Here is a 24,180-nt window from a genome sequence, read left to right on the forward strand (position 1 = left end):
TGGATGTGGCGAAGACAGGTCAAACCTGAAGCAAAGGATATTCATGTGTTTGAACGGCCCAGTCAAAGTCCAGCTCTGACTGAACTGGAGCTATCCTACAAAGGAGAACGTCCAAAATATAACTCTCCATGCATAAATAAGCTAAAAGACCTGCAGTTGTTATTGCACTGAGTGGTTTAGAGAAGTGTTGACTCGAGGGAGCGGGTACACAGGCATTACACACTCTTACCAAATATATTTTTAAAATATGTTGAAACCCAGGCATTCCTTTCATTCCACTTCACAGTCATACACCACTTTGTATTAGTCTATCGCATGAAATCCAAGTCAAAGGGATATGAATACTTTTGCTAGGGGCTGTATGGTCAACTGCCCCCATTTGGATTTGAGAGTATTTTTAGTAATGGACCTCAGTTCCTTCTTGCATGTATCCATGTGAGCTCTACTGGTCTCCAACCCCCCCAGTAACCTAGAAGAGGGGCGGTTGTTGCATAGCTGGAGTTCTCTGGAGCTCAGTGGTCAAATATAGACTATGTATTATGTAAGGCTTGTCTCGCTTTACAACCTGAATGGGCGTAGCTACAAAAACTTGTTCATCTGGAATGTTTAAATAGACTACAAAAACCTTACAGAAATGCCTTTACGGCTTGTTTGTTGCATAATCTGATGGCTTTAAACGGAGAATTGTTTCCGTCACAAATCCCATCAGTCACGTGAATGGAATATCCCCATACATGTGACTTGCTCCCTACCTAGAAGAGCGTGTATGTAAGGAGGCGTTTGTTTAGGCCTGGTAATAAAATACCCAGGCCTTCTTCTGTATGTCTGGGGCTTAAATCATGTTGGCTCTCAATCCACACCAGCAGATGTGTAACACTCTCTCCTCAACACATTTACACAAAAAATAAATACTTTGAAACACAATTTACCGAGAAACAGAAAAAGAAACCTCACGGTGGCGTGTCTTGCAAAAGGATTCGTGTTGCTTCGACTCTTTTCACGTTTCGCTGTTACTTAATTGGGATTTCATGTGACAAGCCAACATCAGAACTGTAGAGTTAAAGGAAAACATGGTTTTCAAGTTGTTGTTTTTTTTTTATATCAATAAAAATCTGAAAAGATTGTGCCACATACCTTACCTTGATACCCCTAAATGAAGTACATTTAGGGGGGTACTTAACCATAACCCCTAAGTACAGATTTGGAAAGTGCAGGATGTTTTTGTTTTTTTGTTTTGTTTTTTTTAAATCAACATTTTGCAACCATCTTTTGTCCCATCTGGAGCTGTGAGCATGAGCCACTATTTATGCTGCAACCCAGTCAAACTCAGATGTTAAACAGTTCTCTCTGCAGCCGCTTAAGTGGAGATAATGATAGCAATGCAGTCTCTGTAATGTAACACAGAGGAGAAGAACAAAAAAACTGAAAAGGAAGGATACAATGATTTGTCACCTAGTGTCATTGCAGTTTTTGCAACCTCGTACTTGAGAGGTAAATAATCCACACTGTGAAAACAGCACATCTCTCCTTTCAGTGTTACTTAAACCAAGTTTTCTTCTTGTTTTTTCTTCTACTTGTAATCTGACCTGCCGTTTTCTTTGTCTTCTGTGTTTAGTGCCACACTCTGACCGGAAGTATTTAGCATCTAGAAATGTAATGTCCGCCGGGACGTCTCAGCAGTCTCCAGTGGGTGGGTACAGGCGAGGAAATTTACACCACATAGCCTTTACAGTCAAGTACACAGCGGATCGCACCGAGAGGTAGGACTTCTGCCCTTAGGGCCATTGTAATGCTGAAAGGTGAACCTCCACCGCTCTCAAATTTAGCCACTAAAAGATTTTCTTCCAGCGTCACTGCAAACACTTATAAGTTTTTTGGCCAGAACACAACAAAGTTTGCATGAATACTTTTGCGAGACACGATAAAACGATGCAATTGGGGTCCGAACCAAAACGTAAGTGTAAAGATGTGAGCTGAGTTGCTTGCAATGTGCAGATGTCGCTGAAATAACAAATCCAACCAGACAAGCACAAATAAAATTTTCATGTTCTCCATTTTCTCCTGCTGAGGACATTTTATTTTAGATGAGATTTGCCTTTGTTCACTTCCTGGAGCATTTACCAGAATTGAAGAGGCAGGCCTACTTAGTAGCAAGACCTCATTTTTATTCCCAGAAACCACTATTGCTGTCTCTTTCCAGTAGCTGAACGTTTTCCTCAACTTTAGATGGTGTGAGAGAAAAGGACGTCACCTGCCATATAGCAATTGTGTCAGCTATTTGGACACTTATGGAATGCAACATAACTGGTCTAAGCGAAAGCGCCTGACATCTGAAACAGCGGCATTATATAACACATCTGCAGGGTCAAACTCTGTTCATAATAATCCCGCCGACAGCACCCTCTTTGGATCGACATCCAGACCTCACCTGGAAGGAATCCTCGCCATGCTTCAGGTCACAAAGTCCCGGCTGCGTATTTCAAAAGAAAACGGATTTTCTTTTTCTTTTTTTATTGTCTGAGGAAGAACAAATGTACCAGACTAATAAACGTTTATGAATATTGATAAAATAGGTGTCTAAATGAAAACAAACCAGGATCGCTTGCTCTGATTTTGAAAGGCCTGCGGGGCTTTTGGGATGAAAGGGGAAGATTTATGTGCGCTGTAACTGAAAGCAGACAGGAGTAAATGCTGCACATGTGGCCAAAAGTCTTTCTGAGTTACAGTGGAGAAACGTGCTTCATATTTGAGACAAACGAAATATTTCATCTAACTGCTGCCCAATTTACTACCTGTCTTCACGAGTCAGACTCCCTTTGTTGTTCGAATAACAGAACGTCAATTGTAATAAGCATTACGGCTTCATTCCTTAAAGCCAGACTGGCCTGCATGTTTCTCAGGCATGTCAGAAATATGTTTATGGTTATGCCTTTTCAGTGACTCAGCATCCGCTATCTATGTGCCTGACCTTTTCATCCCTCTGACTTTATTGTCATTACAAAACTGGGCCATGACCACGTACATCAGGTTCAGTGATCCCCCTGGTTTATTGCGCAATCATCTGTTTGCGCTTAAGAGACTCAGAAGGCAGTAAGGCAGCGATGCCATTCTCTGAGTGAGAGGTTTAAGTCACAAGAAAGTAAATCAGGAGCAGTGTCTCGGCATAAAAGTGTCACTTTAATAGGGGAAATTCCATCTTTTTACTCCAATAAATAAAGTTGCATCATACTACAGGTATATTTAAAAGTTTGCTTTAGGTAAGTATTTTACTGTGAAATAAAATTATTTAGATTTTTTAACAACTAATATTTTTTTTGTTGGAGAAAGCAGCACAATCAAAAACCAAAAATAAATAAATAAAAACAAATTTCTAAATAATTTAATCTCACTATAACAGAATGATGAGGACCAGCAGACAGATGAGTGAAATACTACACAGTCTGTGAAAGAGTGAGCTTAAAAAACAAGATCACAGTGTTTAATCCATCTTCTTAAAATGGGAGTATGGCAAAACTGCAAACAGTCCACAGGTCCGATAGAGAATCTGTGGCAAGACATTAAAATTGATGTTCACAGATGTTTTCCATCCATTCTGACTGAACTTGAGCAATTTCAGACAGAAGAGTCTCTCTAGTCTCTGGAAAAGAGGATCTCCCCCCAAAATCTGACAACTATAATTGCAGCCACAGGTGGATCTTCAAAACACCGACTTTGTGGGCGAAAATACAAAAGCATGCTGAGCTTCTCAGATGTCATTTGTCAGAAGAAGGTGGAAAATATTCACCTTCCCAACTGGATATTCATTTGTTGGAATGTTGTCTAAAATCATCCAACAAAACACTGAGGTTTGTGTTTGCAACATGATCAAATTTGCACTTTAGCAGCTTGCAGTAAGGTGTCTATATTAAGTGGAGGCAAGTAAAAGGAAAACATGTTTCAGTTGATAAGAGAGTGTTACTATCACAGGGGGAAATTATGTCATGAGCAACCAAAGCATTTTCCTCTGATTAATTGAGCCGTATCATGCAACCTCTGCTGATAATGGCTGCTGCGATAAAGTCTGCTCCGTTGGTACCCTGGTACTCTAATCCAATGCCCTGGCACATACTTACGTTTCCATGGCGAGCTTTTTTTCCACTTCGTCACACAGAACCAACATCTTTCCGTTGCAAGAGCTTTGAAATCCCACATCCTCTCATTTATCTCTGGTCCATGGGATTAATATGATATAAAGTAACATCTTTTCACACATCAGGGTGGAAAAGCTCAGAGTATTCTTCATCTTTGTCTGCTTTAATTATGAGCAGGGGCTCTCAAAGAATCAAAACCACAGCTTTCTGCATTGCAAATGGTAAATCGGTCTTTATTTGAAATAAAAAGCCAGAAAAGTCATGATGAAACAGGTTGGATTAATGATCACCGCTCACAGATTACTTTGTAGCTGCATTGTTTGAGCGGTGACGGTGGAGCGACCTGACCCCGCTCCTGTCTCCAAACAGCTCCCAGGTGAAGCTGACACAAGCCACCGTGCCCAAACACAGATAATCAGATCCACCCGGGTCACACCCAAAACCAAATTCCACGAAAGGCATTGTACAAATATGAGGATCAGTACCGAGCAAACTCGTCACACGCGTGAACATGCACACTCTGCAGCCGTTTTGGATTGAGAAGACATTTTTCTATCAGCTTCGAGAGGTGAGAGCTGCAGAACTTTGGCGTGTTTTAAAGGCTTTGGTGGGTTTTGTTAGGCAAAATAAAATGCAGCATAAATCAAATGTTTCAAAGCAAGCATATCTAAGCATAGCAGGGCTTGTTTCATCAAAGTCAGTTCTGGAACGCCGAACATTTCCAAACCTTTTTGATTTTGTCATGTTACACACTTCAATGGGAATGTTATGTAATGAATCTACAACATGTATAGTGCATAATTGCAAAGCGCAAAATGATGTTTTATGGTCTCATAAGTATTTTATATATGAACATTTTAAAACAGGGAACAGTTTAAGAGGGACTAGAGTGAAAACAAAAATACCTGCCACACTTTTCAGATTTATTGTGTTTAAAAAATATGTTTTAAAAGTAGTACATATGTTTCTAATGTACATTTATGTACTACTTTGTGTTGGTCTGTCACAGACAATCCAGATAAAATACACCATACATGTGTTGCTGACTAAATACAACAAAGTTGAAGAACTGTGAAATCTTCCACTAGGCACTAGGTTGACATTTCACTATTTGGTTTCAGTGGTGACCCTCAGCATGCCAGTTTGTTCAGCTCAGCACAGGGTTAATTATATCCAGCCCCGCTGCCTAGCAGGGAGACACACTTTTAGCACAGCAGTGATGCTGACAGCGAGCTCTGACTCTGAGTCACCTGTTTGGTTCAGTGAAGAGCTTCACTTCACTTCTGCTTGCCTCGGCTCGGCTCAGAGCAGAGAGCCATGAGAAAAAGACTTGTGAGGTTGTGACACACGGCTGCACACATGACAGCAGAGCCCAACAGGTCTGGGGTAAGAGGAAAGAGGTGCAATGAGTCATGCATGTAGTGGACGGCGGCCAGTGGCGAAGGGATGGTGTGTTGCTTCTCTGAGGAGCTGTAAGGTGTTAGAATTCAGTCAAAGAGGCGGCTTTCCCCTGCTGCACAGATGCAGAAGTCCTGATCTTTTACTGCGACAGCAAGATCTCACAATAAAATATCAGAAAAATCCAGCCTATGATTTGAATACATTTTACGAAAAACATATCACTTTTCCAGAAATATATTTCACCATGAAATCTTAATATTTCCAATACTTGGAACAAACATCTTTTGCCAGCAGAACATCCATCTGGGACATGCAGAGATAATGGTCTTTAATCATTCTTTATATAACGCTGTCCAGAGTCCTGGTTCATGTCACATGGTCTCTTCAGGTTCTCCACAGGACAGATATTATCATGAAGACAGTGTGAGCTTCTGTATGATCGTCCATTTCTGAGTTAATCTGCTTTACGTCACTAATCTGCTGAAATACACAATGATGACAACCCATTTTTAGTTTATTGCTAGAGTCCTTAGGATCTGTCTTTAAAATCTCCAGACAAAGTTTTTTGGGCCTTTGGAGGAGAACAAGCCCACAGCACCACAGATCTCCCACCATGTTTAACAGCTTTTCTACAAATTTCCACTTTTATTGTTTTTACAGCAAAAAAAAGTGTTTTACAGCAACCACCTGAAGGGGTTAATTTTAGGGTAATTAGCTGCAGGCAACATTACAATATTTTTCTATGAATTTCACAATTACATAGATTTTTACAATAGATTTCTGTGTTTTCTACATTTCATGACTGTCAAAAGCACTTGAAATATATGTTTATTGAGTTATTGTAATTCCATGTATTTTCTACGGTAATACAATGTTTTGGATATTAGGGTCAGAAACTGTCGGTATTTTACCAATTTTTACCGTGAAATTTACAGCCTTTTTTTTTTACAGCTCAGTCTTAACCTCATGTAGCGTAAGCACAGGGCTTTCCAGTAGTAACCACCCAACTATTTACATTTGATGAAAAGACAGAAAACTATTTTTGTTTAGTTTTTTTTTTGTTGTTTTTTTTTTTGCATGCCTTCAAACATTATCATGTAGTCAGCATCTAACTCTCACTATGGAGACCTGATAACCACTAAAAGCCTCAGCTCTTTAACAGCTTTGAAGATTTTGCTACCTTCTGTGGCAGTAAGATAAACTCAAGTGTGCGTTCGGAAATGTTGCTAAAAGCTGCAGTTGCTTTAAACATTTTTATCTACTGCTCTCGCTGTAGTTATGTAGACATGTTTACATGTTGAAAATTGGCTTAGAAAGATAGATTTTTGTCTTACATCATGTTCACACCCCAATGTCATTTTTCCTCTTTTTCTGGAACAGATCGTGTGGCATCAGGGATTCTGCATACAACAATGTTTCCATTCAATAAATGTGCTCAAATAGGCTTATTCATATTTTTTTTCTTTCTTCAAAAATAATCTGCAGCAGCCAATAAGAACTGGCCATCTTTGAGTCAAGACTGCTTTCAGATCAACCTACTTCAAAAGCCCTTCTAACTGGTCTCTGTCCTTGTAAAACACAATCCTTACACTCATCTTTTTCTCATCCCCTTTAAAACAATAACTGAGGTCCCTTGTGCGACGACTGGTTCCGTTTAAGATCCGACACATCTGCTGAGGTTGCAACGCTTTTATTCTTTCGACAAGACATTGAGCCAAAGGTTTGACCATCTGTGTTTTGTTTGCTTGAAATACACAGGTTGTCATGCTGAAATGCTCGAGACCTTTGAAGTTAAATGATTTAATGTGTTCAGAGAAATAGAAGGAAAAAAATCCATTATTCTTATCATGTTTCAGAGCAGACTGAAATATGTTGAGAGTACCTTGAGAGGTGAGTATCTTTTATCTCAATCCAAATGTGAGATGTCATTTAGAGCGAAACACATCTGCTTCTTTCTGTTCTTCCTGCGTCTCCGCTCCATAAGCCCTATGAGTGCAAATAGGTTTTATTAAAATGCCTGCAGGTAAACAGCAGCTTTACATATACAACTGGCTCGGCAAGGAAGAAAATGCGAAAAGAAATAACTCATCCTGGCATCCTGCATTCCAGCATCCCTCCTTTGGTGCAGGTGGATGCATCTTTGTATTCCTGCACATCATGACTTCATCTTCTAGGACTTTCTAGGTCAAATGCATTGCTGGTCTTTGGATCTGTGTCAAGCATTTAGTGCTTCACACTGTCCACATCTGACAGAAACACTTAAACTTCTTCTAGCTGGCCTCTCTGAGCACATGTGGACAACATGCTCCTTCTCGTAATTTCCATGAGGCATCTGTCATAAAAAAATGAACTCTGCATGATACCTGCTTTCCTCCTGCGTGAGTTTTGTCTATTTGTTTTGATCACTGTTTGTAACTGGGAACTTTTTTTTTTTTTAGAAACGAATAAACCTTCAACAAACATGGATGTTTATTGGTCATATGATACAGTTGTACTGCTACACTGCAAAATACAAACAAGTTTGTTCGTACGAACACTGCTTGTAACCTACAGACTGATTCATGAGCTACGCCAAAGTGAATCCTCACAAACTCACAACATATGAACACGTTGAAAGCTCAAATACAAAAAGAATACATAAATAAACGAGCCGCATTAACGGTAACGGAAGGATAATAAATAATAATAAAGTGAAAAGGGCATTTGCCCTATTGATGTCCACATTACTACATAAAGACTGAGCTGAATTTGCAGTCCACAGCCTGCCCCCTAGTGGTGCATTCCGCCTCATGCCGTTTGCTGTCTAATAAGATGATAGTTTCAGGTTTTGTGTTGAAAACATTGGATATGTGCTGCAGGCAAAGTGATAAAAACGGGTGAACACAGAAAACACTAAACATCATGTCAGCAACAAATACTTCCGGAATAGTTCCAAAAAAAAGTTGCAAACATGACTCAAGTAATTTGTTTTCACGTCCAATTTTTAGACACAAAGAATTACTAAAACATTTCCCCCTGTTCCATATGGGACATCTGAACAAACTATGTCATTTTAACATCATTTTCCAGCTTTAGCTTCTTTATGTACTGAGCCCAAGGACACCGGAGAAAGAAAGAAAAAAAGATAAAACGTAGCTTTTAAAGGAAACTTTAGCGACAACCTGAGTTACATTTAATGAGATCCTACAAATGTTTTACGATGCAATAGCAAAAGAAAAGTTTAAAAGAAAGAAATTGTATGGGTGCCCCAAAATATTTTATGTATTGTCTTTGTTTTTTATAACAGTAACAGTAAAGGTTTATAATTATTGCACAAGTGATGTTAAAGTTGTATTTTAAGTAATAAGTAATATTTAGTAATATTAAGTTTAGTTTAAGTAATATTTTGTCCACATCACAGTGGATGATTCACAATTAAACATATTTTCTCAAGCGCTTGATATTTCTAAGACTCTTGTTTTGAAAACCTCATGTTAAACAGATTACATTAAATTAAATTACATGAGTTATAAACAATTAAAATCATAATTGTTATAATTATAATTGTCATCATAATTGTTGATGCAGTTTGTTCACGTTTTCTAAAAGTAATTCACAATCTAGCAAAGCTTTACCAGCCATTTGTAGAATTTCCCAAAATGACTGGGATCTTGCGAAACGTTTTACAAGGTGTCATGAGAGTAACTTGGGGTCTCATGAAAGTTTTGCATGATCTTTCAAATGTAACTCAGGGTCTGACAAAAGCAACTCATGATCACGCATTTTTAGAAAAATCTTGCAAAGTAACTTAGGATCCCACAGAACGTTGATGGAGATTTGCATAAATGAAACAGAATCTCAAAAATCTCTTCCAGGAACTCGCAAAACATTTGCAGAAGCTCGAGAAAGTAACTCAGGACCTTGCCAATCTTCAACGCGATCTCGCCAAAGTAACTTGGGATCTCAAAAGAGCAGGCGGAGATGTTCCAAAACCGTGGCAGTACATACCCAAAGCAACCAGGATCTCACAATACATATGCGTGATCTCACAGAAGTAACTTGGAGTCTCCCAAAACCTTTTGTTTTTTTCAAAAGGATTTGCAAAATTCCAACAAGTATGAGATCCTTGTCCATCTATAACCAATCCTTCAAACGTAGACGGGACAATGTAGATGACGATGCGTGAGGCTTTTTGTTGTTAAAATGGTACACTCTCTGGAAAACTGAGCAAAGTCCAACATTTGTTTCTGGCTTCTTATACACAAAAAATCCAAACTCAAAAGCCTGCCCATGTTTGCATATCATATTAGAACTCAAACACTGAGGTTCAGCAGAAGGAGTGCTGGGACATTTCGAGCGTACCTAAAAAAGATGTGAAAAAATATCTCTATATTGTGCTCTCAAGTGTTACTAAGATTCCCCTCCATTTTGAAGGATGTGTACAACTGGACACTAGTGACTTAAATTAACCGTAACCCCTCACAAGGACATTTTTGCGACACCAAATTCCAACATGCACCAAGTCTCTGACTAAGTGTCTTTGTGTCCAAAACCACTGCCTGACAATAAACAGCAGCAACGTGTGCAGCCTGAGGAGCGTATAGTCCCCGCCATGACTCCAATGTCTGCTCTGATGGTGACCAAAGCGCCCTTAGTGTTGCGGGATGAAACCAATGTCAGGCCCGTCGCCCAGAACCAGCGCGCTCCGGCTTAGCGTGGGCGAGGGAGAAGCCAGGCGGAAGGCTGGGTTGATCGAGTGCAGCGAGTCTCTCCTGTTGCTTTTGCTGAAAGCGACAGGGGACAACAGGGGGCAGGGGTCAACCACAGCCTGGCGGGCGAGCTGCCGTGAGCAGCCGGAGGAGAGGTAGGGCTCTGCGGTTGCTGGGGCGCTGGAAACCTCCTGGACCAGAGGCGAGGTCTTGGGGTTCCCTGAAGGGCACAGGCCATGGAAGTCGGAGGAGTGGAGCATCCTCTCCAGCACGTCCTTCGTGCTCTGAGTGCACTGCGTGGAGAAAAATAAAGAGGCAAATCAAGAACACAGGCAGACTTTGAACAGCAAAGTTGTGATGTCGAGAGTTCGAATCAAGCAGGATTAATTTGGAAATCGTTTTCACAGTGAGAGCAATGAGACAAAGCCTCGCGGCAAGACTGCAAAAGGACGCACATGAAGAAGCAATGGAGGAAGTGAATTGAAAGTATGGAGTGACATTAGAGGGCAACCATGCACAAACCACGATCCCAGAGAATTGGAAAGTTATCTAAACTGCAGAAATCTTAATCTTAAATCAGCGTCAATGTAACTAACAGTTACAAAGAAACTGTTTTTGTTTCAGTTTCTTCCGACCAACGTCTTAAAGAGGCTTTAGGCAAATTTAATGTTAGGCTTCCAAAATATCTCTGGAAAAGAAGAACAGAACATGCTGTATAACAAGTAACACAGTTTCTGAAGCATTTGAATGAGATCTGAAACATCTCACATCTCATTCAATGTCTTCCAATCACCGCCGGTGATTGGAAGACATTGAAACTCTTTTGAGCTTGTAGTGAATAGTGTAACAAAAACATACAATAAATTAATTTAATGGGTAGATGCCTCTCAGTAAATTAAACCAAACTTAATTTATTTCAGTAATTAAATTCAAAGAGTGAAAATAAGTTATATATAAATATAAATTTATTGTACAGTTATATTTTTAAAGGCTTTTTTTCTGTAAGTATAGATGATTGTGGCTTATAGCTGATGAAAACCCACGTTTAAAATTTTCCATAAAAACCCTACAGATCATCAGTGTCTCCCTGAACTACATCAAACTGTTTTGTGAGATTTGCTTGCGCAGATGTGTCTACCAAACTTTTTTCTTCCACTCAACTTCCTATTACTATGCTTTGATGAAGAGCTCTGTGAACCGACTTCTTCCTGAATGACATTTTGCCGCTTACACTCCTAGTGGAGGGTGTCAACGTGTGCTGGACGACTATCAAAACAGCAGCCTTCATTGGGATTGCGAACATAACATTTCTATATCAAAAATTGACTAGTCTTTTTATTTCTCCTATGTGATATAATGTTTTGATGACTAATATTTAGGGTTTCTGTTGGCTGTAAGCAACAATCATTATTAGTAATAAATCCACATGTGAAGTAGATGTTTTAAAGTTTAATTACCAAAGTAAATAAACTGTTCTATGATTTCTAATTTATTGCGATGGACCAGTAATTTTAAGAATCCACATTCAAATGTTTGAGATACTTAAAGTTAAGATTATCAAATTTAAGAGTTTTTTTTAGATCTTACAGAAATCTTGCGAATAAAGTGAGAATATCCACTGGACTACAGAGAAATTTTGTTTGAAAAATTACAAAGCTCTAAACCTAAACAGTACTGGAAGCTGAAACCTTCAACTCAAGAGCGCAAAACTCAACAGGATCCATGAAAAGGATTCAAACTACATGTACATAAAGCTTTAAGTTTTGTTGCCTTTAGAAAACTTTGCCTGAGACGTGGTTTGTGCTGATAAGCCGATTGAGCCGGTGATTCCGGTTTGAAGAGTAGATGTGGTCGTACATGCACAGGGGAGAGTTTCATTCGACTAGATCATCAGCCGCAAGAGCAAGGTTGATCCTGCAGCGAGCGAGCGAGTGAGCAAACGTTAATGACGGCAAACATGATTGGCTGTGATGAAGCATGCAAACCCACATTTAGACAACCATGAGTGATCCACACCATCATCAGAACACCCATCACAAAATCTGCACAGGCTGCATCTGGCACAGTTAGTAGTGCAGAAGGTAAGCGGTACAGAGGAGCTGACGCAGTAAATGGAAAGTGATGAGATGTTGGGGGTTGGCTCGACATTGACGCCCTACTCTTACCATCAACTGTCTACCTGCAGCACTGTCTACCTTCAGGCTGTGCAGGACAAAGAAAATTCCTGACAGTTCTCCTCCTGGCAGGGTGGAACGGATACAGTACACAACACAGAGGGTGAGACTTGTCATGTGTTACAGTTACAGCCATGGTAAAAAATTTTTTTTTTAAAAAGACAGAAAGTACACCCACTGTCAGTTCAACTGTTCACCAGCTCCGAAAATATATTTTGTGTAAATTTCGTGTACAAAACTACTGAATTACAGAATGCACTGTCATTATTAACCGTAAGATGAAGGAAGGCACAATGGAAAAGTTTATGAAAAATACGTACGCACAAATAAAACCTAAAAGTCAGAAGTTCAAGTCAGACGTTTACATGCACTCATTCGAATGAAATTCACATTGATTTGGGTTTTTTTAATGTTCTTTTTCTAGAGGAATGATGCAGCTTTCAAAACACAAATCTTAAATTTAATGCTAATTTGTTTTTCTATGCCACACGCATGCAAATTTATACACGTAACTACATTGCACTTAAATAGACTTGGACAGTTGGACAGTCTTATTAAAAGGTTTTCTGCCACAGATCCAGGCTTAAGGGGCTGTTAATACATTTTCTAAGTTTTATGTTGCCATGCTTTATAAATTGCTAAAATAGTTTTGGTGTGTTTAGGATCACTGTGTCCAGAGTTCAACCATGTGGGCCAAACTCTCACCCACAGAATAACAACAATCTTGTTTGGCCAAGACTGACATGTTGACCAAACAAGGAGACTCTGCTCCAAAACTGACACCTTCCAATATTCAGCAGCTGCCCACATGGAGGATCTGAAAAGTCTTCAGGAGAATTTCCAAAGTTTACACAAGACAAAAACAATGAGTTGAGGTGACACTTTCAAGCTCATGAGTTGAGTAATCAGGTGGATTAACATAATGACACAAACACAAATTAAAATTGGTTTTAGAGTAAATAAGACAGGCTAACATCAAGATTAAATTGGCTCCATTTTGAGCCATACTGAAAAACTGTGCCAGGAAAACAATTTATATGAACTTTGCCCTTTCTGATAACTGGCCCAGTCAAAATGTTTGTTCTTACACTGGTGTCTGCAAACTGACATTTATCTACAAATCAGTGGGGTGTAAGTACATATCTGAGTCTGTGTGTGTAGTTTTAATCGTCTTTGGAATAACACATTATTCCCCTCTGGGGAAAATAAGGGCCTAATTAGAAGTAGGGGTAAAAAAAAAGAAAAAACCTGATATTGTAAATATTATTTTCTCAATCATCTGTCATTTCGAGTATTGAAATAAGATCTAGATCAGGCAAGAACAGAAAGGGCATCTAAAGACCCTCTAAATTGTAATAAATGCAAGCAGAGCCTGAGATATAATATTCAACCAAATATTACATCTAAGCAGTTCATTGCAATTTAAATTTTGGACAACATTACATTGCATGACGTGATGATTCAACATATTGACACTTATTAGAAATTGTACAAACAATAAAAAATGTAAGCTAATAATGAGTGTATGCAAACTTCTGATTCAAACTGTACAACATACAGAAAAACACAGCAATTTTAAAGGGGTGTACTTTCTTTTTTACCATAACTCTAAGTAAAAGGCATACAAATGTGTATCTGAATCGGCTTTGGAGAGCAGATTCCTGATGAAAGGTTAAAAACAGCTTCAAGTGTAACATTTTCAAAAACAAGACTAAACTCAAAGCAGACCAAAACTCAAAATACAAAAATAACATTTATTTAACAAATCAAAGAACTCATTTTGTGAACATGGCGATAAAATAAAGCAATGGACAAAGCAAATAATAAAACATTTGTTATGCTGAAAATACTCAGAGAGAAATATACTTCAGGCATAGGAGTAATGATTCCTAATAAAGTGCTGATAACCCAACAGATGTCCACTTAAAGGCCCTGATAATAAAAACTGGTAGAATACTCCTATCAAAACATGCAAAAATAAAGTCAGTAGTTTAATAACATGGAGCATGGCATAGAAAGATGCTCATTAAGGCAAATAAATAAAAAAACTTAAAAGAGAAATAAGGCGTTTACTGTCCAGTTAACATAGTTGCTGCAGTCTGACAATCGGCCAGCTCAACTTTAATATTAAATGATTTCAGTCTCAGTTGTAAAAAGTCAAACTAAAAGGTTCTCTGCTCACGTCCAGCTGCACTAATCCGATCACCTCTACTTTGAAAACTTGAACCTGATGCGACCCGAGTTATTTCAACCGAACTCTGGTGAAGTTTTGTTGAGACGCTCATTTTTTCAATAACAGAAAGAAAAAAAAAACACATCTCTTACACATAAACACAATCATGGTGCAAAGTTCTTAACAACGGTAGCAGAAATGTAACTGCTGGTGGTTGACGCTAATCGAAGGACTGAAACTGAAGGTCTGGAGGCTGACGGAGGGGGACACACAGGGTGGGAGGGGCTAACAACCACACAGCAACATGAGGGCATTCAGGACCGGGGAGGGACCGCAAGCGCTTTCATCATACCATGTTCGCATCGCTCTTGGGCGTAAAGGGAGGCAGCTCCATCTCTGAGGCCGCAGCGGCGGGGATCGCCTCATCGGGAGGGAGGAACCCTCTTCGATCAATCAGGCTGGAAACAAAGCAGACCGTGATGCGTGGTTCGAACAAGAAGAGGGATTGAAAACGTGACGAATAATTACGCACCTGGGAGGCATTGGGCCGCATAATGTAACACAGCAGTTGGTTATGATGTTGCTGTAAGTGTAGGGGTTTCCAGACTCCTCTGCTCCCCGTTTACCCGACCACGACCCCTTGATCTGTTGATCAGCACACCGATCAGCAGGCAGCTCGTGACAGAAGTAATAAACACTAACCCCAGCCCAGCTCCGTCATTTTAGACACTAAATACTCACGTCTTCATTCGTGGTGAGATTGGAGGCTACTAAGTAGGTGTGGAAGCCTGAGAGGCCCAAAATAGACCAGATGGAGAAAAAGCAAATCACCAATTCCACCACAGTGCACAGGGAAGAGTCAAGGCAAAATATTAACAAACATGGCACCAGTCACAAAGAGTGAGTACTAGATCTCACACTTATCACTACACAAGGCAGCTCATCAGCTTTTACATAGATTAATGTTAATAAATAAAAATGTCATTAAAAAGTTCATATCAGGAACACAGATTAGGATGATATATGGGATTCACTTTTTGAATTTAATTACTGGAATAGAGAAGTTAAATAATATTCTAATGTACTACCCTTTAATTAGATAAATACTCAAATTGAAAAGGCAAGCAGACCAACACAATCTCACTCCTACTTGAGGAAGTAAAATAATCAAAACTGAATCTTAATTATCTGAAAATATATATTCTTTTCCACTAAAATCATCTGAAACAGCCATAAAACAGCAAATCTTCTGTTTAAAAGCACTTATACTTGGCAGACTGCTTCGAAAATGTGAGTGCAGCATAAAGTGCTGTAGTAAATGCCAGATTGGCACCAGATTTAGTCAGATCTGACTCTGCCCAGTAACATTTTAAAATAAAAAACAAAGACTATACAAAGGATATCTTGCAGGACTCTCCTGAATGGCTTGAACGATGCCTTTCCCTGCCTGAGAACCTGTAAAGAAAAGAAAAATAAAATATCTGAAAACTTATCTTGGCTCATGACAAATGATCCATCTCCTTCCTTTTAAGTGACGCAGCCACTTACGGAGGGTGATATGTGTGATGACACAGCCAAATATAAAAGATGTCAGAAAAGACAGAGAGATGATGAAGCTGTAGAAATAGCGGTAGTTGCGTTTCCCGACACAGTTCCCCACCCATGGGCAGTGGTGATCAAATCGCTCTGAAGGAAGAGGAAAATGGAAAATATGTCAAATATCGGCAGCATGACAGTAGCTTGTCAAGAGATCAACAAAAAAAAAAAAAAGGAAAATGCTGGGAAGTAAAACTCTTAAATGAACCATCATCTGGAAAACATGCTAATTCTGACTATTTTTTAGTGTGGAAGCTGTTACTGAGGAAAGAAGACTCATATTTTCAGTATCAGTAAGGTATCAAAGAAATCACAAAAAACACAAAATGCGGAACAAACACCTAAAAGGAAACTATTTTCCACAGAAGCATTACAACTGATCATTTTTGCTGCCAATGCATTGCAGTGAAGATGAATATATTACAGGAAAGTTGCTCTATTTTATCCTGGTAAGAACCATCAGATCTTCATAAGAAGAAACAATGGTTTTGGGGAAGTCGGCTGTTTCGGAAATCTCACAGTGAATGTAAGGGTCCATATTAATTAGAGTTTGGTCTGCCTGTGCCCAATAGAGAATGCTGTTTACCATTATCGTTGCTCATACAAATCTAAGATTTTATAAGTTTGTTTTCTTTGCTTTAAATGGTAAAATCTTATCTGACTGTGGAGCTGTGTAACGGACTCGTCTCTCTCACATATGCAGTGCCGTGTCACCAAAGAATCATTGATCAAAGAACAGTTGTTCTGTATAGATGAGTGATTTAACAACGCAACACAAAACAGTAAATCTGAGCTTTTTCCTCATAAATCTTAAAGAAAAACTAATCTTCTGGAAAAATTTGGACTAGCTTCTGATTTATAACACTAATACAAAGAGAGCACTATAATACGCTCCTGTTTTTGAGAAAAATCTTTTTTTATTTTACAAAGAAGTTATTGTGAACACGCTTATATTTTTAATTCATCCAGATAGAAAAATAAATGTTGCTTTTTGTTACTTACAGTTTACAAGAAAAATCTGAGTTTTGAAGCCACAACTTTGCAAATCAGAAAACTGAAATTAAGCAACAAAAAAAATCCATAAGTGAATCACTAATCACTAGACGGTCACTACAGTAGGATGGAAAGTGACGGCAGTTAAGAGTCGAGTCTTGTGATGAGCAGGGGTGCCGGGGTTTTGCTGTACACAACATAGGACACAGTCACTTCCTGTTACTTGGTCATATTAAAAAAAAAAATCAGTTTGCGAAATACACAGCTAAAATTTCCCTACACTGTTAGGGAAGTGACCTCAACACCAGTTCTCTTCAAAGCAAATAATTAACAGCAACAGGGATGAGTTGGATTTAATGAGTGTGATAAAACTGAATTCATTCTGATACAAACATATAGGGAGTCCCAAACTTTCCAACAATGGCCTAAGACTTTAGGCAACAAGTGAGTTAGTTTAGTTTTAAGAAGAAGCAAAAGAGTAAGTGGAGATCCTCCAGAACTATTCTTACCAACACAGTTGTCACACAGACTGCAGTGGGAGGTCCGTGGAGGCCGGAACATCTTGCAAGTGAAGCAGTACTTGAGTTTTACCACCTGCTGGTTGATGAGGATCTCCTTGGTTCGAGGAGGCGGGCGATATGTTGAGGATCCTGAGGTATCTGTGAATAAAAGATGTGACATTTTAACAACAGGTGTCCTACACACGATCAGATCAAAGTGTGTGTAGCTATGAGCTCCTCCTGCCATGACAGGGCGCAGTAAGCTGCTTAGGTCTTGGTCTGTGTTTTCACAATAAACGTGTACTCCATATGCCAAAGCTCTTTTGCTCCATCTGCTCCACTGTGGTCAAGCGGGGGTCTCACCTATCTGCCTCTCTATGTCTGCAGCTTCGTCTGCCGTGGCTCTGGGTAAAATGCCTGGATCTGTAAAGCTGGTTCTTAGCAGGGAGGCGACCACAAACAAGAAGAGCACCCCTCCTATCATAGGTATACACACGGTCAGATGCTCCACCAGGAAGGGGCAACTGTTGGAAATAAAACAAGTTTCATTACAATAAGACTTTAAAAAAAACTTATTGTGTTTTAATTATAGTCGCAGTCTGCAAGTTACTCACTCGAAAGCAAAAAAAAGGCCACTAGTGACAACAATAAGGCCTAATGTTAGAGGAAGGACGCCGTTCTGTCTGGCCAGGATGAGCCGTCCGTCGCAGAAAAATCTGTTTTTTCCCGGGAAAGCTTCCCATTTTCTCCGCGGGCGCTGCACCTTCTTCTCGGCGGGGTTTTGAGCCGACAGCGGCGAAGCGGAGAGCGCCCGTGGGTCGATCTGCTGGTACTCGCAGTTCTTCATCGTCTACGCGGTTCGGAGGTAGCAAAAAGGCGTCCAAACCCCTCCGTTACTCTCAGGAGACGGTGCTCTCAAGATTCATTTACAGGACATTTATCTGTTACTCACTCAGCTGTCCATCCTGAAGCTAAGTCCAGCTAGCTAGCGTAGCAACAAAGGAATTCTTCTTCGTAGGTCAATTTTACCAGCTGAATATATTCACGGGCTGACGACGAACAAACCGACATGTTTGGTTGTTAAATTAAATCCGTTTATAAATGTCGACGAAACATTTTGTAAAGCAAACGCAATTTTTTTTTTGTAGACAGAGACGGTAGGTCAGGTTAACTGGACTGGTTCTCCTTTTCCTTTACTACCAGCCGACGTGCGTCATAGTGAGCATAGACACCAGGAAGTAGACGCAGCACGAGCGTCAGGTTTGTACGATAACGTTGCCGCCATATTTTGAGTGGCATATCTCTCTCTCTCTGTCTCTCTCTCTCTATACATATATATATATATATATATATATATATATATATATATATATATATATATATATATATATATATATATACAGTACAGACCAAAAGTTTGGACACACCTTTTAATTCAATGAGTTTCCTTTATTTTCATGACTATTGACATTGTAGATTCACACTGAAGGCATCAAAACTATGAATAACACATGTGGAAATATGCACTAAACAAAAAAGTGTAAAACAACTGAAAATACCCCTTATATTCTAGTTTCTTCAAAGTAGCAACCTTTTGCTGTGATCACTGCTTTGAACACACTCTGCATTTTCTTGATGAGCTTCAAGAGGTCGTCACCTGAAATGGTTTTCACTTCATAGGTGTGCCCTGTCAGGTTAATAAGTGGGATTTCTTGCCTTATAAATAGTCATGAAAATAAAGAAAACCCATTGAATTAGAAAGGTGTGTCCAAACTTTTGGTCTGTACTGTATATATACAGTATATATATATATATATATACAATTTATTTATTTTTGTTGGAAAGGGCTACATTGTTAAAGCTGGGTGACTGTACAAGACTCTTTTTTTCTAATGGACCAATAGAAGGTAGCGCATATTTGTAAAGTGGAAGGAAACAATCATTTTAATGTTTTGTCTTTGCAAGTAAAAACCAAAAAAAAAAAAACCATTCCATTGTAGCTCTGCCTAAAAAAAAACCAGGTAGGGTTATCCTGCTGTAAGATGGCCCATCTGGCCCAGTTTATTTTTTGCAGTCTGTAAAAGTCTTTCTTGCAGAACTTGCATGTATACAACTCCACCTATCCCTAGTCCCTGCAGGTGAAGAGTATTACTACAGCATGATGCTGCCACCACCACTACTATGTTTCAGTATGAGGGTGATGTTTTTTTTATTTGACGAAGGTTTGATTTTGCTTGCATTTCACTGATGCACTTTTTCCACAAGTTTGCCATGTCCCCATAGCTTACGGTAAACTGTGAACAGGACTTCTCAACAATGGCTGGACTAAACAATTGTATTTAATCAGGTTTAAATATATTCAGGTGTAATGTTTACTTATTAAGTGACTGACATTGATGTAGGAATATGCAAGTAAACATAAATCCACTACACTCCTCTGTTTGTAAGTAGGAAAAAAATAATTCTTTCTCCTCCTCCCCATCTTCTTTACCAGCTACTTAGGTCTAAATTTCACATATTATCCCAATAAAACTCATGTAAGTTATGGAAGATATTTTTCCCATCATATTTACATTTTCAGACTGTTCATTTCGGCTCGATTATTCCCTCCATTTTCTTTCAAAAACGAAAACGTGCATTTTCCTGCCTGTCTAGAACCTTCCGCTCGCGACACAAGGCGAGCGTCTACTCTTTTATATCTATGGTGGCGAGAACGTAAAAATGACGAACGCAACTACGTTCAATTTTAAGGACAACAGGAGTATGGAAAAAACTCAACGAACTCTGGGTCAGCCCTGAGCTCTTCGGTATCAGAACCGCTGATTTCCATGAGTTCAGTGGACTCGGAGTTGGTTCACCTAGAAGCAAGCGCATGCGCCAGCGCCATTCAAAGCCTTCATGCGGATGCCGCTAGAGCAGAGGGTCCTCCTTCAGGCTTATGAAGAGCATGCTCACATATTTAGTAAAAAGAGCAACAAGGCGGCAGCAGCTAAAGCGAGACAGGCTGCATGGAAGAGCATTGCTGCCCGAGTCAATGCGTGAGTTTGAATGCACCACGTCATTTATCTGTGTTTTTAAAATATGTGGTGTATTGGATCAAATTTGGTTTTCATTTAGGTGTAACTCAGGGGAAAGGCGGACTTGGATGCAACTGAAAATGAAGTATAAAAATATGATTCAGAAAGGTAAGACATGAATACCTGTGGCAATAATTCAGTAGTTAATTCAACATATAAAATAAAACTATTTTTTTCCTTATTGTATTACTAAATATATAGTGTGATGCAGAAGTAGCATTTTCTCAATGTATTTTATTGGGATTGTGAGATGAAAGAAAAATGATTCTGTGATTATAATAATAATAATAATAATGGAGGAAGTGGGTTGCGATCTAAGAGAGAAATTCAAATGATTGACTTTTCAGGGTTTTCAAGAAATGTTTTATAAATAAAAATCTCAAAAGTGCTGTGTGAATATCTATTCTCAATTTCCTTTACACCGTTAAATAAAATCCAGTGCAACAAATGACCCTCAGAGGTCTGCTACTTGTCAGAGTCCATCTGTGTGTTGTTTGATCTCAGAATGAAACAAGACTTTAAAAAAATAGTTAGTTTGCAAAGAAGTATGAAACAATTAATTGAATTAATCATTTACTGAAAAAATTGTCAGCCATAATAATCGATTAATTGTTAACTGGAGCACACGAACTTAAAAAAGGTAATTTGCTGGAAGAACAATATATTCAGTGAAGTAATTCAGCCTGTACTTTGTGCTGTCCAATTATCAGAAAATAATCAATAGATTATTAATTTTTAGCTTCAGATGCATCTTTTCCTACAAATGATCAAGCGTATACTAAAGGAATGCTGTTATTGCATTTTAGGCTATAAAATTATTTTCTTATCCTAAAAAGTAATTTAATTATTTGCTTATTAGCATTGTTTAATGTATTTCTAATACATCATAATAAATGATAGAATAATTGATTAATAAAATAATCATTATTTGCAGCCCTTCAAAGAAGAATTGGAAAAAAAAATTCAATGTCTGAATTCAAGCCATGTTTTAATTTGTAAAAAAAACCTAACTGTGTATAATTTTCTTTCCATTTCACAATTATGCACTACTTAGTCTGTTATTTAAAAGGCTGATTAAATCCCCAAAATGTTGTGGCAGAACGTGAAAAAGATGCATGAATACTTTTGTAACGCACTTTAACATCCGGTATATTACCTGTTATAATTTGACACAATTTTAAAACAGTACATATTAATGTTGGAGCCATTAATTTGCAGATACCCGTATAATGTTTTAAAACGATTCACTCTGAGCTGCATTCAGCTAACAGAAAACGGGCTGCGGCCCGAAAAATCGACAGTGAGCTACTAATCCCGCCCCTGACGGAGACGGAGGGGCTGGCCACCACCCAAAGCTCCCCCAGACCTGTTTCCGAAGGCATCTCTGCAGACAGCTCACCTGAACCGGGGGCCAACCAAGACACAGGTACTTATGTCAGATTAAGACTACACAACCACATACATGCAGCTAAATGTGGTTATTCATCCACCTTTCTCTTCCCAATAGTTACAGATGGTGTTTATGTTGCTGAGCCTTCATCCACTGCAACAGGGGAAGAGCCTGCAGTCGTAAGTACACCAACCTCTGCTTTTGCTTCATGAGGTTAAAGGTTATTGAAACATGATTTCTTTCTCACAACAGGAGGATGGTGTTCTGTCTGCTGCCACCAAGAAGGAAGCTGAGATTCATACTGAAGTAGATACTAGTATTCTTTCTAGTCACTACCATCGGTAGATTCTTTTACAACTCGTACATTGTTGTCCTTTGACAGAGAAAAGCTGGCCACTACCAGGACGGGGTTCCTCCCACCTCCACAGCACGGCTCGACTCAGTGGGTTTTTAACAGTAAAGACTTATGTTTATTCTGCATTTAAAGCTGTTAAAAATTAATATTCATCAATTTATTTCCTAGTTACCAGTAGCAGAGTTATACAGGCATCATCTCCTTAAGACTATTGAGAAAACGGATAAAGAAATCACGTATTTGGACCGCCAAATCAAGAAAACGGACCTAGAAATTCTTATACTGGAGCGCCAGTTGAGGTGGGTGCATTTCCTTCACAGGTCAAACATATTAATTGTTGGAACACCATTAAAAGTCCTAATATTAGTATTTTTCTTCTAGGGAACAAAGAAGACTGAATGACTGAATTATTTATTTTTTGGTGGAGAGACTTGTTAGGAGACTATCCTTACATCTGGGATGTCTGCAAGGAGTTGCAAAGAACTCATTGAATACATTTGAGCATAGAGCGGTGGGAATAACATGCAGAGCTTTAGGTTTAATAGTACATCCAAATATGGAGCTCACACTATCCATGCGAGTTGTTTAGTGTGATTTGTACTATTAGTTAAAACCTTATTACATACTCAACAGTAACATTATTAGACACTATAATGCCTAAGAGTCGTTCTGGTGCCTTAGAACAACTCTGTTGCTCTAAGAGTTGTTACTTAACGCAAGTCATGGCAGCAAAATAACGCACTTAAGTCATCTAGACATGGTGAAGACGACTTGCTGAAGTTAAAACCAACCATCAAAATGGAGACTTTGAACATGTTGTGTTATGGTATTTCAGAAACTTTTGCTGCTCCATCGGGCCTTTGTTCTCTAAGGTTTACAGAGAACAGCACAAAACAGAGGAAACATCAAGTGAGCAACAGTCGTGTGCATAAAAATGCCTTTTTGAGTTTAGAGGTTAAAGGCGAATGGGCAAACTAGTTAGAGGTGATAGAAAGGCAACAGAAGCTCAAATAAAACTTTGTCACTACCAAGCGGACAGAGCTTTTCTTTTCTGTTTCTCTAAAAGTCTGGAGCTCCCTTCCTCTTGACTCACATCAGTTCTCTGTGACTTCCTTTTGAAGGCCAGCTAAACACATTTTTTTAAATCCGATTTTGTTTTGCTTTGTGTATTTTATTTTGTTATTCTGTTTGTTGAAGCACTTTGTGATTTTCATCTTGAAAGGTACTGTACAAATAAAATTTTACTTACAAAGTTATGCAGAATACCATCTGTAATCCCTAAAGCAGATGGGCTGCAGCAACAGACGATGGCACCAGGGCGGCTGCTCTTGTGAGCTGAGAACAGGAAACTGAGGCAATACAATATCACTGTTTGGACAATTTAACTAGAGCAAAGCAGAAAACAAGAGGGCTTTTTATACAAGGGCTTTTATTGGTCAATTTAGCCAAGTTGTTGAGGTGAAATTTGAAAAAAAAAAAGAGCTCAATCACAGGAGAAATGCCTCCAAATGTCACTAACATGCATCTTAAAGGTTAAACTCTTCAAGGATGACCAAATATTAAGCTCATTTGTAACGAATGTTTTAATAACCTCGAAGCCAACTTGCCAGTGCCACTTTTGGTAAATATTATTTTGTGACAAACACATTTCAAAGATTTTCATCAGTGCCTCGAAAAGTTAAAATTCAAAGAAAAATAAATAT

At 38.9% G+C, this 24,180-nt stretch overlaps 2 protein-coding genes and 1 long non-coding RNA gene across 5 annotated transcripts; 2 read left to right on the forward strand and 1 right to left on the reverse strand.

Moving 5' to 3' along the window:
- The first annotated feature begins 3,930 nt into the window (after positions 1 to 3,930).
- On the forward strand, positions 3,931 to 8,669 carry LOC114141928 (uncharacterized). The gene is made up of 2 exons (XR_003594922.1): positions 3,931 to 7,251; positions 7,388 to 8,669. It is a non-coding gene; the product is annotated as an uncharacterized LOC114141928 (long non-coding RNA).
- zdhhc18a (zDHHC palmitoyltransferase 18a) lies at positions 7,983 to 18,880 on the reverse strand. Of its 2 annotated transcripts, XM_028012854.1 has the most exons (10): positions 18,608 to 18,880; positions 18,270 to 18,505; positions 18,019 to 18,179; positions 17,665 to 17,814; positions 16,115 to 16,252; positions 15,970 to 16,021; positions 15,308 to 15,410; positions 15,099 to 15,211; positions 14,919 to 15,024; positions 7,983 to 10,512 (listed from the first exon to the last, which is right to left on the reverse strand). In XM_028012854.1, the coding sequence occupies exons 2-10, from the start codon at positions 18,500 to 18,502 to the stop codon at positions 10,162 to 10,164; spliced, it is 1,407 nt and encodes a 468-aa protein (XP_027868655.1). In that variant the 5' UTR covers positions 18,503 to 18,505; positions 18,608 to 18,880; the 3' UTR covers positions 7,983 to 10,161. The 2 variants fall into 2 exon arrangements, with proteins under 2 accessions (XP_027868655.1, XP_027868654.1); XM_028012853.1 differs by having other exon boundaries at positions 18,270 to 18,880.
- Positions 18,881 to 19,500: 620 nt separating this feature from the next.
- Positions 19,501 to 23,945, forward strand: LOC114142350 (uncharacterized). 2 transcript variants are annotated; one of them, XR_003594994.1, is made up of 8 exons: positions 19,501 to 20,693; positions 20,773 to 20,840; positions 21,951 to 22,158; positions 22,240 to 22,301; positions 22,375 to 22,428; positions 22,505 to 22,564; positions 22,646 to 22,776; positions 22,859 to 23,945. XR_003594994.1 is itself a non-coding variant. In XM_028013586.1 (8 exons), exons 1-8 carry the CDS (start codon positions 20,554 to 20,556, stop codon positions 22,881 to 22,883), a joined length of 702 nt encoding a protein of 233 aa, XP_027869387.1. In that variant the 5' UTR covers positions 19,501 to 20,553; the 3' UTR covers positions 22,884 to 23,945. The 2 variants fall into 2 exon arrangements, 1 of the variants encoding a protein (XP_027869387.1); XM_028013586.1 differs by having other exon boundaries at positions 21,997 to 22,158.
- The last annotated feature ends 235 nt before the right edge of the window (positions 23,946 to 24,180 follow it).

The sequence above is a fragment of the Xiphophorus couchianus genome, chromosome 3 (genome assembly GCF_001444195.1).
Source record: "Xiphophorus couchianus chromosome 3, X_couchianus-1.0, whole genome shotgun sequence".
NCBI lineage: Eukaryota > Metazoa > Chordata > Actinopteri > Cyprinodontiformes > Poeciliidae > Xiphophorus > Xiphophorus couchianus.